We start from the raw sequence: 14,945 nt of genomic DNA, 5'->3' as shown, positions 1-14,945 counted from the left end.
ATAAACACACACAGACACACATAAACACAAACACAGACACATAAACACACACAGACACACACAGACACAGACACACATAAACACACACGGACACACATAAACACAGACACATAAACACACACAGACACATGAACACACACAGACACACACAGACACATGAACACACACAGACACACGCAAACACATAAACACACACAGACACATAAACACACATGAACACACACAGACACATAAACACACACAGACACAAACACTCAGACACACACACACATACACCCACGCAGACATTTTAGGAATCACTATCCATGTGCTGACACAAAAATGAATTCCCATTCATCTAAATCTTAGCCTATTTCTAATCCTCTCCCTATTGAACCATTTACTGACGTTGACTGACATTTTGCTTGTTTTATGATTAGGATTATTCATTTTGACGCTATGTTGTTAGTCTCACGTGAGTCTCACGTGTGGTTGTTTCATCAGGCTAATGTCTGCACTAAGTGTAAGTCACTCTGCATAAGAGCCTGGTCTTTGGCCTGGTGTAAGACTAGTAAAATATAAATCCACACCAAAAGTTGGTATTACTATTGTTATTTAAACCCTAGCCTTAAAATGAATCCTAAACATTATTATTACTACCCTAAGCCTAAATCTAAAGCTATCCTTAACTCATCCTAAATTTAAACGTAACCCTAACACTAACTATAGTTCTCAACCTTACTTCAACTCCTAAACCTTAAAATTAGGATGGAACAAATGTCCTCACTTCACAAAAATGTCCGTGGTTTACTAGATTCATAAGGACAAGTATATTACAAACACACACACAATAAAAAACAGAACCGTTGTCACAGCTTACCAATGCACTTAGAGCTAGGGGCATGTAAACCACCGCCCCCACACTCTCTCTCACTCACACACACACACACACACACACACAACCAGTCGCACACCCTTGAGCGTCACTCTGTCTGCCATGTGTCCCAGAATATAAAGCACATCTTATCAGAGTTCCCCTCATGGCTTTGCCCTCAAAGTTCTCAGGGAGGAACTGAGGAACTGAAGCCCCGAAATAGCCGCTCCAGTATCACAAACACGGCTGAATAAGGTCATCCTGGCAGACTGCCACATAGTTACTGGCAGCCAATGCTCTTCCGGTCTTCTTCTGTGGGCCTCGCCGCCGTGCAGACGGGCAGTGCCAGTCCCCAGTGCTCCCGAAGGCACCGAGTCGCATGTCGCATCCTCTTGACAGAGCTGGGGTGTTTTTTTTTTTTTTTTCAACCCTTCGGGTAGGAAGTCACAATCTGTGGAATTCATGGTCCATACGGCCCACACATCCTTATAGGAAGACACAGTCCCCGTCGGGAGGTTCAGTAAGCATTGAAACCAGGATCTGACTCAGATAACGTGGAGGGCTCTGCGTCCATGTCACTCCAACTCCCACCCGATCTTGTCTTCCCCATTGCCTCGCTGTTTTCTCGTGGACTCTCTCTTTCCCTCTCTCTCTCTTGTTCTCATTCATTCAGTTTGCCCCTCTCTCCCGCCATGTTTAGCCCTACTTCGACAAGCTGGTGAAGAGGAAGTGGCTTAACAACACAGAGACGTATGAGCAGATCGAGTCCCATATCAAGGAACATTTCAAGAAGTTCTGTCGGATGGACAGCCCACCCTATCAGGTAAATAGGAGACACATATTAGCCAGTCTGAGCATATAATCCCGTGGATGAGCTCACAAGAAATACCATTATGTTCCTATTAGTATAGAAGCGTGAAAATTGGAACATTGATATTATATATAAATAGTGAAATAAAGTTATTTTTCAGCAGCTCACAGACATGGCTGCCAAACAGTACATATTACATCACAAATGCAGCTTTCCTTAAATCTTTATAACAACAGCTTATATCTCCTAGCCAAGAAAACTGTCCTGGCAGCGAACATACCCGGTACCCAAATGGCCGTCGTCTCTCCTGTCAGGTGGTCATCTACAGTAGATTAACTGTATTAATCAAAAGCCTTCAGCACTGATAAATTACATTTATCAGTTTCTCTCCTTTTATGGTCAAACAAGTCCAGGCACCATTAGTCAGCAGAGTGTTAACCCTTACTTGAATGCATACCGTACATTCTTGGTGATACTTTCCAAAACCATTACCTGTGAATGTCATGTCATGTCTAATTTAATTAAATTTCACCATAGCAAGCTTGCCTCATTGGGATTCATTATGTACAGTACATATTACTGAAATACTTTTTCCTGAATGAAACCTCTCTGATTTGGCAACACATAAAGCCAGATATCATGCCTCCTACTGTGTAATGGGTAATGTGTGCATATCAGGGATGGAAATTACGTTTTTTGTCCACCGGCCACTGTGGCTGGTGGATTTCAAAATCTACCAGCCACTCAATGTTTTTACCAGCCACTTTCTTGTTTTTAACCAACAACGTGAAGCGTGTTGACGACATACAGAGCAGTACATTATCAGATTTGTCTCGTCGTAAACTAACCAATCGCGGGACTCCCCATTGTCTGCTTTTCTCCACCGTTCTTTAAAAAAATGTTTTTGACTTTCGCCTCTTTGTCCACTGGCTCCTCCTGAGATGTTTTCTCAGCGGACCTCTTAACGCCTGCGATGTAACGCCACATTTTTTTTACGTGCGCCGCCTCTAAAGTGTACGTAGGATTAGTGCCAAGCAATAATACAAAAAATAAAACCACCTCGACAATAAAGTCACATCGTTTTGTTTCGAGAAAAAACTCGTTATATTTCGAGAAAAAAGTCGAAATACAATCTTGAGAATAAACTCATGAAATATCGAGAATAAAAGTCGAAATTAAATGTAGAATAACGCATTCGATCAGTGTGCATTGCATAGCCTACTGATGGCAGAGTTGGATCAATTAGTCAAGCTATATTATAGACTTTCTTTCAGTAACAAAGAAATACTATCAACTATTAGCTAATTATGACATAATTATTTAAGAGAATTTGCAAGCGGCTAGGTCTTTTTAGAAAAAAAAAAAATTGTCCAATTTGCGCGATGTACTCGCTTTTGTCCAACATGAATTGACAACCAGTGGACAAATGCAAGGTTATCGCTGGCTTCACCTACGCGCGATTCATCGAGGTTTCGTGGTTTCCCGTAAAACGGATTATTAAACTTTATTCTTGATATTTAATGAGTTTATTCTCAAGATTGTATTTCGACTTTTCTCTCTAAATTTAACGAGTTTAATCTCGCATTATAATGACTTTAATGTCGAGATGGTTTTATTTTTTTTATTATTGCTTGGCACTAATTCTCTTCCGTAAATGTGTCCGGGTGAAACAGTATGCTATTTTTATTTACCCGCCACGGTGGCCGGTAGGTGAAGCGAGTTTACCCGCCACAACACAAAATCACCCGCATTTGGCTGGTGGCGGGTGCTAATTTCCATCCCTGGTGCATATGCCGCTATAGCTACGTACTGTATCTGTAGTTAGACATACAGTGCCCTCCACAATTATTGGCACCCCTAGTAAAGATTAGTAAAAAGGTGTTATAAAATAAGAAACTAGGCAAGCCTTGTTCAGCTGGCCCGCAATAAAATGTGTTAATCGTGACTGCCCTCTCAAGAATCAAACCCTTTGTCGTTAACCACTATGCCACCAAAGTGCACACATGCTAGGCATTAGTATAGCCTCTTCACATTATATTATTTTCATTCATTAACATTACGCCAAGTTAGAATATCTTCTTAGAGTAAAATTTATTATTAAGTTTACCTCCACCAGAAATAATATCTATGAACTGTATGACTTTTGCCACTGGCCGTTTTAAAAAGCTTATTTGCAAAGAATATGTCGCTAGACGCCATTATATTGTGTTAAACTGAGTAATGTTTCTTATTAAGTTTACCTCTACCACAAATAGCATCTATGAACTTTATGGCTTCTGCCACTCGCCGTTTTAACAGCTTATTAGCCATTCGTGAATGACATTGATACAATAACTATCAATAACTAGTGTATCAATATAGGTGAAGATGAGAGAATCGTGTTGCCAGCAAAGTGTTGGTCTATCCTGAACAAATCCTGAGACATAAATCGAAAATCCACCAGAAATAGTCGCAAAATAGTAAACAGTTTCATTTTAGGCTTCCCATAACGTATCTACTCAAGGTTTCTGTTTATCCTGAACAAATCTTATTTTGCCACTGGCCGTTTTAACAGCTAATTAGAATTTTTTTAATGACATAGATACAATATCTATCAATATAGGTGACGATAACTAGTTATGGCCATTCGAGGCTTCATTCGCGTTTTTTATATTATGCTGACAGCACTCAGATTTTCTTGATCACAATTAAAACCATAATTGAAATGTATAAGGCAATATAGTTAACAAGCTAGTCTGTGAAAAAGAACAGACAAGAATAACATTGGAACAGACATTAAACATAAAATGTACATACAAGATTGTTAACTATATTAACTTATATAGTTCAATGGCTTTTATTTTGAAAAAGAAAATCTGAGTTAGCACTGCTAGCATGACATCTTGCTGCTAGAAGAACGTTAATGAAGCCTTGAATGGCCATCATAAACGATAACTGACTTTTTTGTCAAGTGAAAAGACTAGAGAATCATGAAATCAGCGAAGTGTTTGTCTATCCTGAACAAATCCTAATATCCACCAGAACCGTTTTATTTTAGGCTTCCTATTATGTAGCTACGTAAAGTCGTAACTAGCGAAGTTTTTTTTGTCCTGAACCTCTGACTGTTAATGGAGGCGATCGCAGGACTTGTTGTTCCGGAGCCCGTGAACCACTACGCTTTTTAACAAGGGTCAGTCAGTCAAAGAAATTCGCTCTTCTTAGCCGGCTCTGTTTACGCGTTCTGGCAAAAATTACCTTTTGGTGAATTAGCTTAATGTCAGACTGGGAACATTTTGAAACATCCAACCTTTAATGGAAGTAAATGTATTCTTAGAAAAAAAATCTGGCATCAAAAAATAATTATTTCTGACAAAACCATGTGTGTTACATTTATTAACATTTATTCGCACCCCTGCATTTAATACTTAGTACAACCTCCCTTTGCCAATAAAACAGCACTGAGCCTTCTCCTGTTACATCTAATAAGGTTGGAGAATACAGAGCAAGGAATCTGAGATCACTCCTCTTTACAGAATCTCTCAAGATCATCCAGGATCCTCTGTCCTTTTGTATGCACTCTCTTCTCCAGCTCTGCCCAGAGGTTTAGGTCAGGGGACTGAGATGGCCATGGTAGAAGCTTGATTTTGTGTTCAGTGAACAATTTTTTTGTTGATTTGGACATATGTTTAGGATCATTGTCCTGCTGGAAGATCCAATGACGACCCAGTTTTAGTTTCTTGGCAGAAACAGTCAGATTCAGATTTAAAATGTCCTGTTATTTAATGGAGTTCATGTACTCTAACAAGGTTCCCAGGCCCTTTGGAGGAAAAACCACCTCACAACATCACAGAACCTCCAGCATAGTTGACTGTGGGAATCAGATTATTTTTGGAATAGCCCTCCTTCTGTTAACGCCAAACCCACCTTGAGTGTGTGTTGCCAAAAAGCAAATTTTTTGTTTCATCCATAGCACTCGGTTCCAGTCGAAGTTCCAGTAGTGTTAGGCATACTACATGCGCTTACGGTTGTGGTGTAATACTTTCCAAATACTTTGTTGGCAACGAGGTTGCGTAAAATTCTTTGAGACTTTGTGACTCCAAGATGCTACTCTCCTCTGTAAATCTCCAACACTGATCTTTGGGGATTTTTTTGTCTCTCTTACCGTCCTCCTCACTGTTTGTGGGGACAAAATAAACTGTGGACCTGTTTCAGGCAAGTTTGTAACAGTTTCAGTTGGAAAAAATGCTTCAGTTACATTTTGTTCATTAGAATTACTAGGGGTGCCAATAATTGTGACATACATGGTTTTGTTAGAAATAATAATTTCTTGTTAACAGATTATTATTATTATTTTGAATAAATTTACTTTAATTGAAGGTTAGATTTTTTTTCAGTGTGACATTAGTTTCTTTAACCCTTTTTTTGCTCATCTTTAATTGTGGTGCCAATAATTGTGGAGGGCACTATATCACAGCATTGTGTCAACATTGTGTTTACCGATCATTAACTAATTTAGTTTTTATCGCTTACTTCTCTGCCTACTTGACATAATTCATTCCTGTGCGATTTCTTTTTTAAATACATTCACAGAATGGATCATTGTTTGGTTCATTCATTTCTTAATGAATGAGCCCGATCCTTCTTTCCCTTGGTTTACCAGGTCCTGGTGGGAGAGGTGCACCGACGGGTCCTCATGGAGTACCTGCGCTCCATCATGAGGGGGCGTATTATCTGCACGTCGCTCAAGATGAGGAAGAGGATGGCAGGGCGACTGCGTGACGAAGGAAAACTGATCAAAGTGCTCTTCAAAGACCTGGTGAGTCATCCTAGAGAATTTACAGCGTATATACACTCACCTAAAGGATTATTAGGAACACCTGTTCAATTTCTCATTAATGCAATTATCTAATCAATCAATCACATGGCAGTTGCTTCAATGCATTTAGGGGTGTGTTCCTGGTCAAGAATGTTAGAATGGGAAAGAAAGGTGATTTAAGCAATTTTGAGCGTGGCATGGTTGTTGGTGCCAGACGGGCCGGTCTGAGTATTTCACAATCTGCTCAGTTACTGGGATTTTCACGCACAACCATTTCTAGGGTTTACAAAGAATGGTGTGAAAAGGGAAAAACATCCAGTATGCGGCAGTCCTGTGCGCGAAAATGCTTTGTTGATGCTAGAGGTCAGAGGAGAATGGGCCGACTGATTCAAGCTGATAAAAGAGCAACTTTGACTGAAATAACCACTGGTTACAACCGAGGTATGCAGCAAAGCATTTGTGAAGCCACAACACGCACAACCTTGAGGCGGATGGCCTACAACAGCAGAAGACCCCACCGGGTACCACTCATCTCCACTACAAATAGGAAAAAGAGGCTACAATTTGCACAAGCTCACCAAAATTGGACAGTTGGAGACTGGAAGAATGTTGCCTGGTCTGATGAGTCTCTATTTCTGTTGAGACATTCAGATGGTAGAGTCAGAATTTGGCGTAAACAGAATGAGAACATGGATCCATCATGCCTTTTTACCACTGTGCAGGCTGGTGGTGGTGTAATGGTGTGGGGGATGTTTTCTTGGCACACTTTAGGCCCCTTAGTGCCAATTGGGCATCGTAGAATTAAGGCAGTTCTGAAGGCGAAAGGGGGTCAAACACAGTATTAGTATGGTGTTCCTAATAATCCTTTAGGTGAGTGTATGTCAGAAAACCATTGTGACCGACAGCACTGACATCAAACAACAAACACTGTGTAATTAGGAAAGGGAACAAGCAAGCGTGTGTTCATTCGTCACTTTCGACTGACATGTGGGCCGTTCATCTGAGAAACAACCCTAAAGAAGTTCAAACAGGGGACAGACATGAAGGATGGCTACTGTAGCCGAGGGGGGAGACGGACAACCAGGCAGGCTGCACACGCGGGGCAACCACCTCACCCCTCACCCTAGCCTCCTCCCTATCCTTCCCCCTGTGGTGTCCGCCCCAGATGAAACATCCGCGTGTCACCTCGCTGGACAACAGGATGGAGGTGTTTACAGACATCCTGCCGTGTGCCTTTGAACCTCAGTCACGAGGCCAAGTGGAAGGCCTGGACAAAACGCTGGTCAACCATATGATTTGCGGTTGTTTCCAAATAACAGGGTCGCTTGAATGCCTGTGTGACTGAGTTTGCATGCTGAGTGTCGTTGCTGCCCCTTTGGGTTTCAGAACTGCATTGTCACATTTCCCTCTGGTCCACTGTGTGTTTTCACGTCACCATTGTAGTTATACAATAACCACTAAGGTTTCAAATGAGTTCAATCCGTTACCAAGATTCAAAGGCTTTGAGTTAGAGAAGCCAGTCTGTTATTGATCTGTCTCTATAGACTTTTCTCTATTGACCTGTCACTATAGACCTGTCTCTATAGACTTCTCTCTATAGACCTGTCTCTATTGACTTAGTCCTATTGACCTGTCTCTATAGACCTGTCTCTATTGACTTAGACCTATTGACCTCTCTCTATAGACCTGTCTCTATTGACTTAGGTCTATGTCTGTCTCTATTGACTTAGACCTATTGACCTGTCTCTATAGACCTCTCTCTATAGACCTGTCTATATTGACTTAGACCTATTGACCGGTCGATATTGACCTGTTGCTATTGACTTAGACCTATTGACCTGTTGCTTTTGACCTGTGTCTATTGACTTAGCCCTCTTGACCTGTCACTATTGATCCCACACTATTGATCCATCACTATTGACCTGTCTTTGACTTCTCTCTGTTGACCTGTCTCGACTGACCTGTCTCTATTGACTTGTTGTTATTGACCTGTCTGTATTGATCCGTCACTATGGACCTGTCTCTATTAGCCCGTGTCTATCACCCTGTCTCTATTGATTTAGCCCCATTGACCTTTCTCTATTGATCTGCTTCTATTGTGCTACAAAACTAGGGTTAATGTTATTATATCCTTCTTTTTGTTGTGCGCAGGATCTGTTCTGATCAGACCTTTTCTCTCCTATCTCTATCTCTTTTTCTCGATTTTTATATCTTTGAACCTGGCTCTTATTACATTCTTTATGTCTCTCTCTTGCCCATATCTAAAAAAAATCTACTATCTCTGTGTTTACCTATAAATCTGTAATCCACGCCCCTCTCTCTCTAGGAATCGTCCTCCTCCTGGCTGGACAGTGCTATCCCACACTTGTCAGAGATCATCCTCTTGGAAGACATTCCTTCCATTCAAATGGAGGTGGGCATGCTGGTGAGAGAGTTCCCAGACATTCGGTAAGGAGAGCAGGAGGAAGCTGTTAATTATGTAGTAATGGTCATATTTCAGAACTTTTGCCAAGTCACATGAGCGCCAGCATTTTCAAACACTTGGCCTAATTGAAACACTACAAAAACAAACATGGCTACCATTCTGTCTTTTGGGTGGCAAACTGGGAACTTGTTGAAAGTAAACAAGAGCTGAGTTGTTTCCTTATTTTTGTGGGGAGCTGTTTGGACATCGCTGGCACACATCAAAAAGGGGGTGGGGGTCTTGTCCGTTTAGGGTAGTGGTGTGGGGGAAGTGTGTGAGTGTGTGGGGTGTGTTCTTGTTGGGTCCTGGATGTAGACGAAGCAAAAACATGGACTTCCTGCCTAGGCGTGACACGGTAGCTGTGCAGTATAACCTGGCATGGATAGTCGGCTGCTAAAGAGTCCCGGAGGAACAGGCAGGCGTGAGGTGGCAGTCCTCCATGGAATCTTTTCTAAATTAAGACTGCTCTCCATCCTTTACCAATAACAGGCTTTACTGTTTTGACCCACAAGTATTGTTTGGAATTTTGATTTGGATCTGGAGAATGCACACTATTGACCTCGATTTTCTCCCAGTTCCTTTCGAAAACAGACGCTTCACCATACAATACTTGACATCATCAATCAAATGTGTAAAATCCCTCAGTAATGTCACTGAATGGTTAAATCTCACCGGACACTTGAGAGCTGTTGTTGAGTTCAGACCACACGGCTCGCTTCAAAGACCTCGCAATGCAACCGCTGAGGTTTCACCTACACAGTAGCCAATGGGAAGTCAGGGTTGGAAATCCAAACAGGTATCACAGAATTCAACATATCTGCCCGTCCATACATCACTGTAGGTGATAATGACGGGCCGTGGTGAGTGGGAAGGCAGAGCTCCGCCATGGTACTCTGGACTACCTGCTCAGGGCTGGGACCGTTGTCAGTGTTTAGTGCTGGTTGTCATTCCCCCTTGCGCTGCTGCTACCCAGCCCCAAGTCGCCACGTACAGGAAGTGTCTTCGGCGCAGGTCCATTTAGATTTCCTGGTGTCAAGGTGATGAACCTGTCAGGCCAGTCAGGCCCTCTCAAACTGGGACGGATGTTTTGCTCCTTTTGTTTGCATGTTTTTGTGTGTGTGTGCGCGTGTGTGTTTCCATGTACACTACTGTTCAAAAGTTTGGGGTCACTTAGAAATGTCCTTGTTTTCGAAAGAAAATCATATTTCTTTGTCCATTAATATAACATGAAATTGATCGGAAATGCAGTTGCTGGTCAAGTCTACAATGTAGACACTGTTAATGTTGGAAATTACTATAGTAGCTTGAAACGGTTGATTTCTAATGGAATATCTACATAGGTGTGCAGAGGCCCATTATCTGCAACCTTCAGTCCTGTGTTCCAATGGCACATTGTGTTTGCTAATTTATGGTTTCGATTACAGGCTCAAAATGGACAGAAATAAATAACTTTCTTCTGAAACTAGTACACATCGTTGTATGAAATCTAGGCAATTTCTCGCATGGAATAGCCTTCATTTCTCAGAACAAGAATAGACTGGGGAGTTTCAGACCCTGATGCTGAAGATACTGAACTAGTCTAAAAAAAAGCCCAGTTTTATTGCTTCTTTAATCAGCACAACAGTTTTCAACAGTGGTAACAATCGCAAAAGGGTGACTTGGATTAACTTGGATTAGCAAACACAGCATGCCACTAGAACACAGGAGTGATGGTTGCTGATATCAGCCTTTCTATGCCCATGTGATATTCAGTTCAAAAGCAGCCGTTTCCTGTTATAATAGTCATTTACAACATTAACAAAGTCTACACTGTATTTCTGATCAGTTTCGGATCCGCAATAGGCTTTGCTTCAGTAGTTCTCAAATGTCTTCTGGGGACCCCCCCGTGTCTCACAACGTTGTGGTAGCCCTGAGATAGCTCACTGAAATCAACTAGTCCAGAGCTTTAGGGATCACTAAACAAGTTGACCCAGGTGGAATATGTCTAATGCATGGATTGGCTGGGGGTCCCAGGAGAATGGCTTGACAACTACTGTACTCCACTCAGATCAAGCCAGCCGAGGCTTTACTGGCCTGTATGACACCATTGCAGCATGTTGGTTTGTCATCAGTAGGTACCGAACCACAGAAGTGGACCAAGCCCTCTTTGTTTTCTTCTGTTCCCAGGAAGAAGCATGTGTCTGCCCTCCTGAACATCCGCGGGATGACACGGCAGACGGAGCGCCAGGAAATCCTGAACATCGTGAAGGACATCGAGAACAGCGACACCCTGACGCGGCTGTCCCGCGACCGCGCCCTCTTCTCCGAGGTGCCTGTCACGTCCGAGGTGCACTGCGTGAACGTGGGCCTGAGCCGCATCGCCCTCACCGCCTCCTCCTGCTTCTCCGGCCTGAGGCCGCGCCGCACCAAGAGAGCCCCCGTCCGAGAAGCGCACGACGACATGCTCTAATGGCCGTATCCACTCTGATGATGTTCTGATGACTGATGACTCCACGGTCACAATGGAGCTCGTTATCAAGTCCTGCAAGCAAATGTCAGGCGTTAGCAGCACAACAAATTAAGGAAGCGGAAAAAACGGAAAGTGACCTTTCCCCTTTCACAGACACCTTGATCAAAAGTGATGACTGTTTTCATTGTAAGCAACAATCTACTCCGTGCTTATCTAGATAAAGACCGGGAATGAGGTTTCATAATGCAACCGCTGTGAGAAAATACAAAAATACAAAATGGAAAAGGACGAAATGTGCACTTGTTTTTATTGACTTCTTTTGGCAGTGGAACGAGACACAGGCTACCTATTTGGTTCGATGCTTCACACTGCACATCCAAGTGCCTTCAAAGGTTACGTACGGAATTGCAGTATGGCTTAAATCACTACCTTTGATCAAGAGGACTGTTCGCAATATCCGATCATGAAACATGCTGGCATACGTACGGTGTGGTTGGAGTCTGTTCTGTAGTTGCACACGATGAATGCTCAATCTAAGGTACTACACGTTTAATGATCTATTATCCCTGCGCTGATTTTCATTGTATTTAAGAGTTATTAATACATTGTTTTACAGTGAATATACAGTATATGGGCTAATAATGCATGTTGAGCAACTCAAGATGATTAAAACCTGTGGGAGTGGATTAAATCATTACTGCCTATTTATGTACCTACCAATAAAATTATTTATTATAGTTGGCAGTTTGATTGTGTTGTAATCAATGTCAAACTTTAAAATCCCACTCAAATGAATGTATAGTCATTTCAAGCTTGTTCTTCAGGTTTTGTCAAATGCTGAGACCCTGACTAAAATCAGTAAACCACTGTCAAAATTCCGATTGTTTTTCACAGCAATGTACTTTTACAGCTGTGAATTAAAGACAATCTTTATGATTGTTGGGATAATGTAAATATTTTTCCCTCAGAGAATTAGATTTACACTGCACTTTTTATTGAATGAAAGATTCACAAATCCCACAGAGATATTTAGGACTGAGACTACCCCACCGAATAGTTGGTCACACACTGATTTCAATCATTTAATCTGTTCATCTCTGATGTTCAATGTCGGTACAGCTGGATATAATAATCTACTGTATCTGCCATGAAATTGTACATAAATCATGTAACTGAATGATAATAATTGAAAACTGACATCAAATATTTGGGCTTAATTTGACAAAAATGAACAAGACTTTCATGGGACATCCCTCCCCAGAGTCATTTGTATCTGTGTTTTAAAAAGCCTGTTATCTTTTGGCGATTTCACTCATGAGAGGGTGAATCGCTATTGACTTACATGATTAAATAAAGGTTTAAATGAAATAAAGAAAATAAAAAACCCTCAGTGTGAGTGCTTCTTAACAGAGATGAGCTGACAGCCCCAGGACAACAAATATTAAAGGGATAGTCTGACCTACATTAATATTTGGATGAAATTAATCTTATCCCAAGTTTTTCTTGAAGGCCAACTGAGTCATTTTTCACAACAAGCCTTTATTCACAGCCTGTAATAAGCATTATTAGCATAGTCTAAATTCATGAATTGAAACCGTAGTCCCGAGCCATAAAAGTTGCATTGCAAGTGGGAAAGAACTGAAAAAACACTTCAAATATAATTCAGTAATCTGTCGTGCTAGCATATATTTTTTGACTGCATACTGACTTCAAACTGACACCATGCTAACTATTTTCCACACAGCGTTTGTTACTCTGCAATGATGTTATTGGTAGCTAGCAAATGCTAAGTACAGTAGTTGTTGAAGTTACATTGACATTTCCTGAAAAATAAACGTGGATTGAAACCATTTATCGGAAGCATTGTTTTGGTTGAATAAGAGATTTACATAGCAAAAATGTAAACATTTTGATTTTGATGAACATTAAACATTATTTTGATTTTGATGAATAAAAAACCCTCAGTGTGAGTGCTTCTTAACAGAGATGAGCTGACAGCCCCAGGACAACAAATATTAAAGGGATAGTCTGACCTACATTAATATTTGGATGAAATTAATCTTATCCCGAGTTTTTCTTGAAGGCCAACTGAATCATTTTTCACAACGAGCCATAAAAGTTGCATTGCAAGTGGGAAAGAACTGAAAAAACACTTCAAATATAATTCAGTAATCTGTCGTGCTAGCATACATTTTTTGACTGCATGCTGACTTCAAACTGACACCATGTAAACTAGTTGTTGAAGTTACATTGACATTTCCTGAAAAAAAAAACATGGATTGAAACCATTTATCGGTTGAATATGAGATTTACATAGCAAAAATGTAAACATTATTTTGATGAATGTAACATTTACAGGATATTTGAGGTAAACAACACCCCTAGTCATTGTTTGAAATATTTTGGTGCAGGTTACCTTGAAAATGTATATGAAGAACCTTTTGGTACATAGTTTGAAGTATTAGGGAGTAGGTTACATTAAAAAGTATAAAATGAAGCATGTTTTGGTTTCCACACATTATCATTGACGTTTCCAAATTGCAGAATTGATCTGTCTTAAATATATTATTATAATTCAGAAAATAAACAAAATAAATTCACAATGCAAAATGACTGGCACCTAAAACAATCCGTAGTTTTCCTGCATGTCCCTACTGGCAGCTTGTCCCACTATTCAGCTGCGAACCACTCCATTTCTCCCATGTCTGAAGGGTGCTGATGCCCCACTTACTGATTCCAGCTCTCACCACAGGTTTTCAATTAACATTTAGATCTGGAGGGTTGCTGGCCACATCAGAACAGTCAAGCATTTCGGCTTTAGCCGTTCCTGATGGCTTGTTGATGTGTGTTTGGAGTCCGTGGTCCGGTTAGAAGAACCGCAACCTTCGATGGAGACCTAGTGTCTGGACACTAGATTGAACATTGCATTCCAAAATACCTTAATAAACAACTGATTTCATGAGTGCTTGCACATGCTCAATTCTCCCAGTGCCAGATGCAACAAAGCGACCCCACAGTTATAAAACCTCCCCAACATTTGACAGTAGAGAGGGTGTTATTTGGTCGTTTTAAGCGTAGCACCAATCTGTGTTGCCAGCAAGCTCCAATTTTGTTTCATTGGCCACCAAGGTATTTTCCCAGATGGATTAAGGTTTGTTTAGATGGGGTTTTGTCATGTTCAATCTGGCATTTTTGTGTGTCTCTTTCAGCAGTGAGTTCTTCCTGGGGTTCCTACAATTTATTGGTTTAGTGTTCGGATGGGTCAGGCTGAAACTGTTCTTTAGGCCAGCTTGTCGATCTTTAGCAAACTGACATCTGAGGTTGAGTATCATCTTGCAGCTATGTCTTGGGCAGTTCCTTGGGCTACAAACCTACTGATAATACAGCAGACAGTGCTAACAGGAATTACAAGATGCCAGTAGATGGACTTGCCAACACTATGGTTGAGGGTTATTTTGTTTCTTACATTGTCAAACAGGTTTTTGGTCTTTCCTGTCTTGACAAAGGTACAGGGAACAGAATGTTCTGTTTTTAATTCTCAAATTTTCCCTGTTGAGGTGCAATTTACAGGGG

The 14,945-nt window shown here is 41.1% G+C and overlaps 1 protein-coding gene across 2 annotated transcripts in view; it reads left to right on the top strand.

The window, feature by feature from the left end:
* Positions 1-12,762, top strand: part of exoc3l2b (exocyst complex component 3-like 2b) — a 38,639-nt gene extending 25,877 nt beyond the window's left edge. For both annotated transcript variants that reach the window (XM_010893833.3, XM_010893831.4), the window contains exons 10-13: positions 1,554-1,676; positions 6,304-6,459; positions 8,786-8,907; positions 11,090-12,762. In XM_010893833.3, the coding sequence (XP_010892135.2) occupies positions 1,554-1,676; positions 6,304-6,459; positions 8,786-8,907; positions 11,090-11,372 (684 nt within the window). In that variant the 3' untranslated portion in view covers positions 11,373-12,762. The remainder of the gene's footprint in view (positions 1-1,553; positions 1,677-6,303; positions 6,460-8,785; positions 8,908-11,089) is intronic.
* Positions 12,763-14,945: the final 2,183 nt, after the last annotated feature.

The sequence above is a fragment of the Esox lucius genome, chromosome 1 (genome assembly GCF_011004845.1).
Source record: "Esox lucius isolate fEsoLuc1 chromosome 1, fEsoLuc1.pri, whole genome shotgun sequence".
NCBI classification, from domain to species: domain Eukaryota; kingdom Metazoa; phylum Chordata; class Actinopteri; order Esociformes; family Esocidae; genus Esox; species Esox lucius.
The sequence above is the reverse complement of the archived record's forward strand: the minus strand, read 5'-3'. Positions and strand labels throughout refer to the sequence as shown.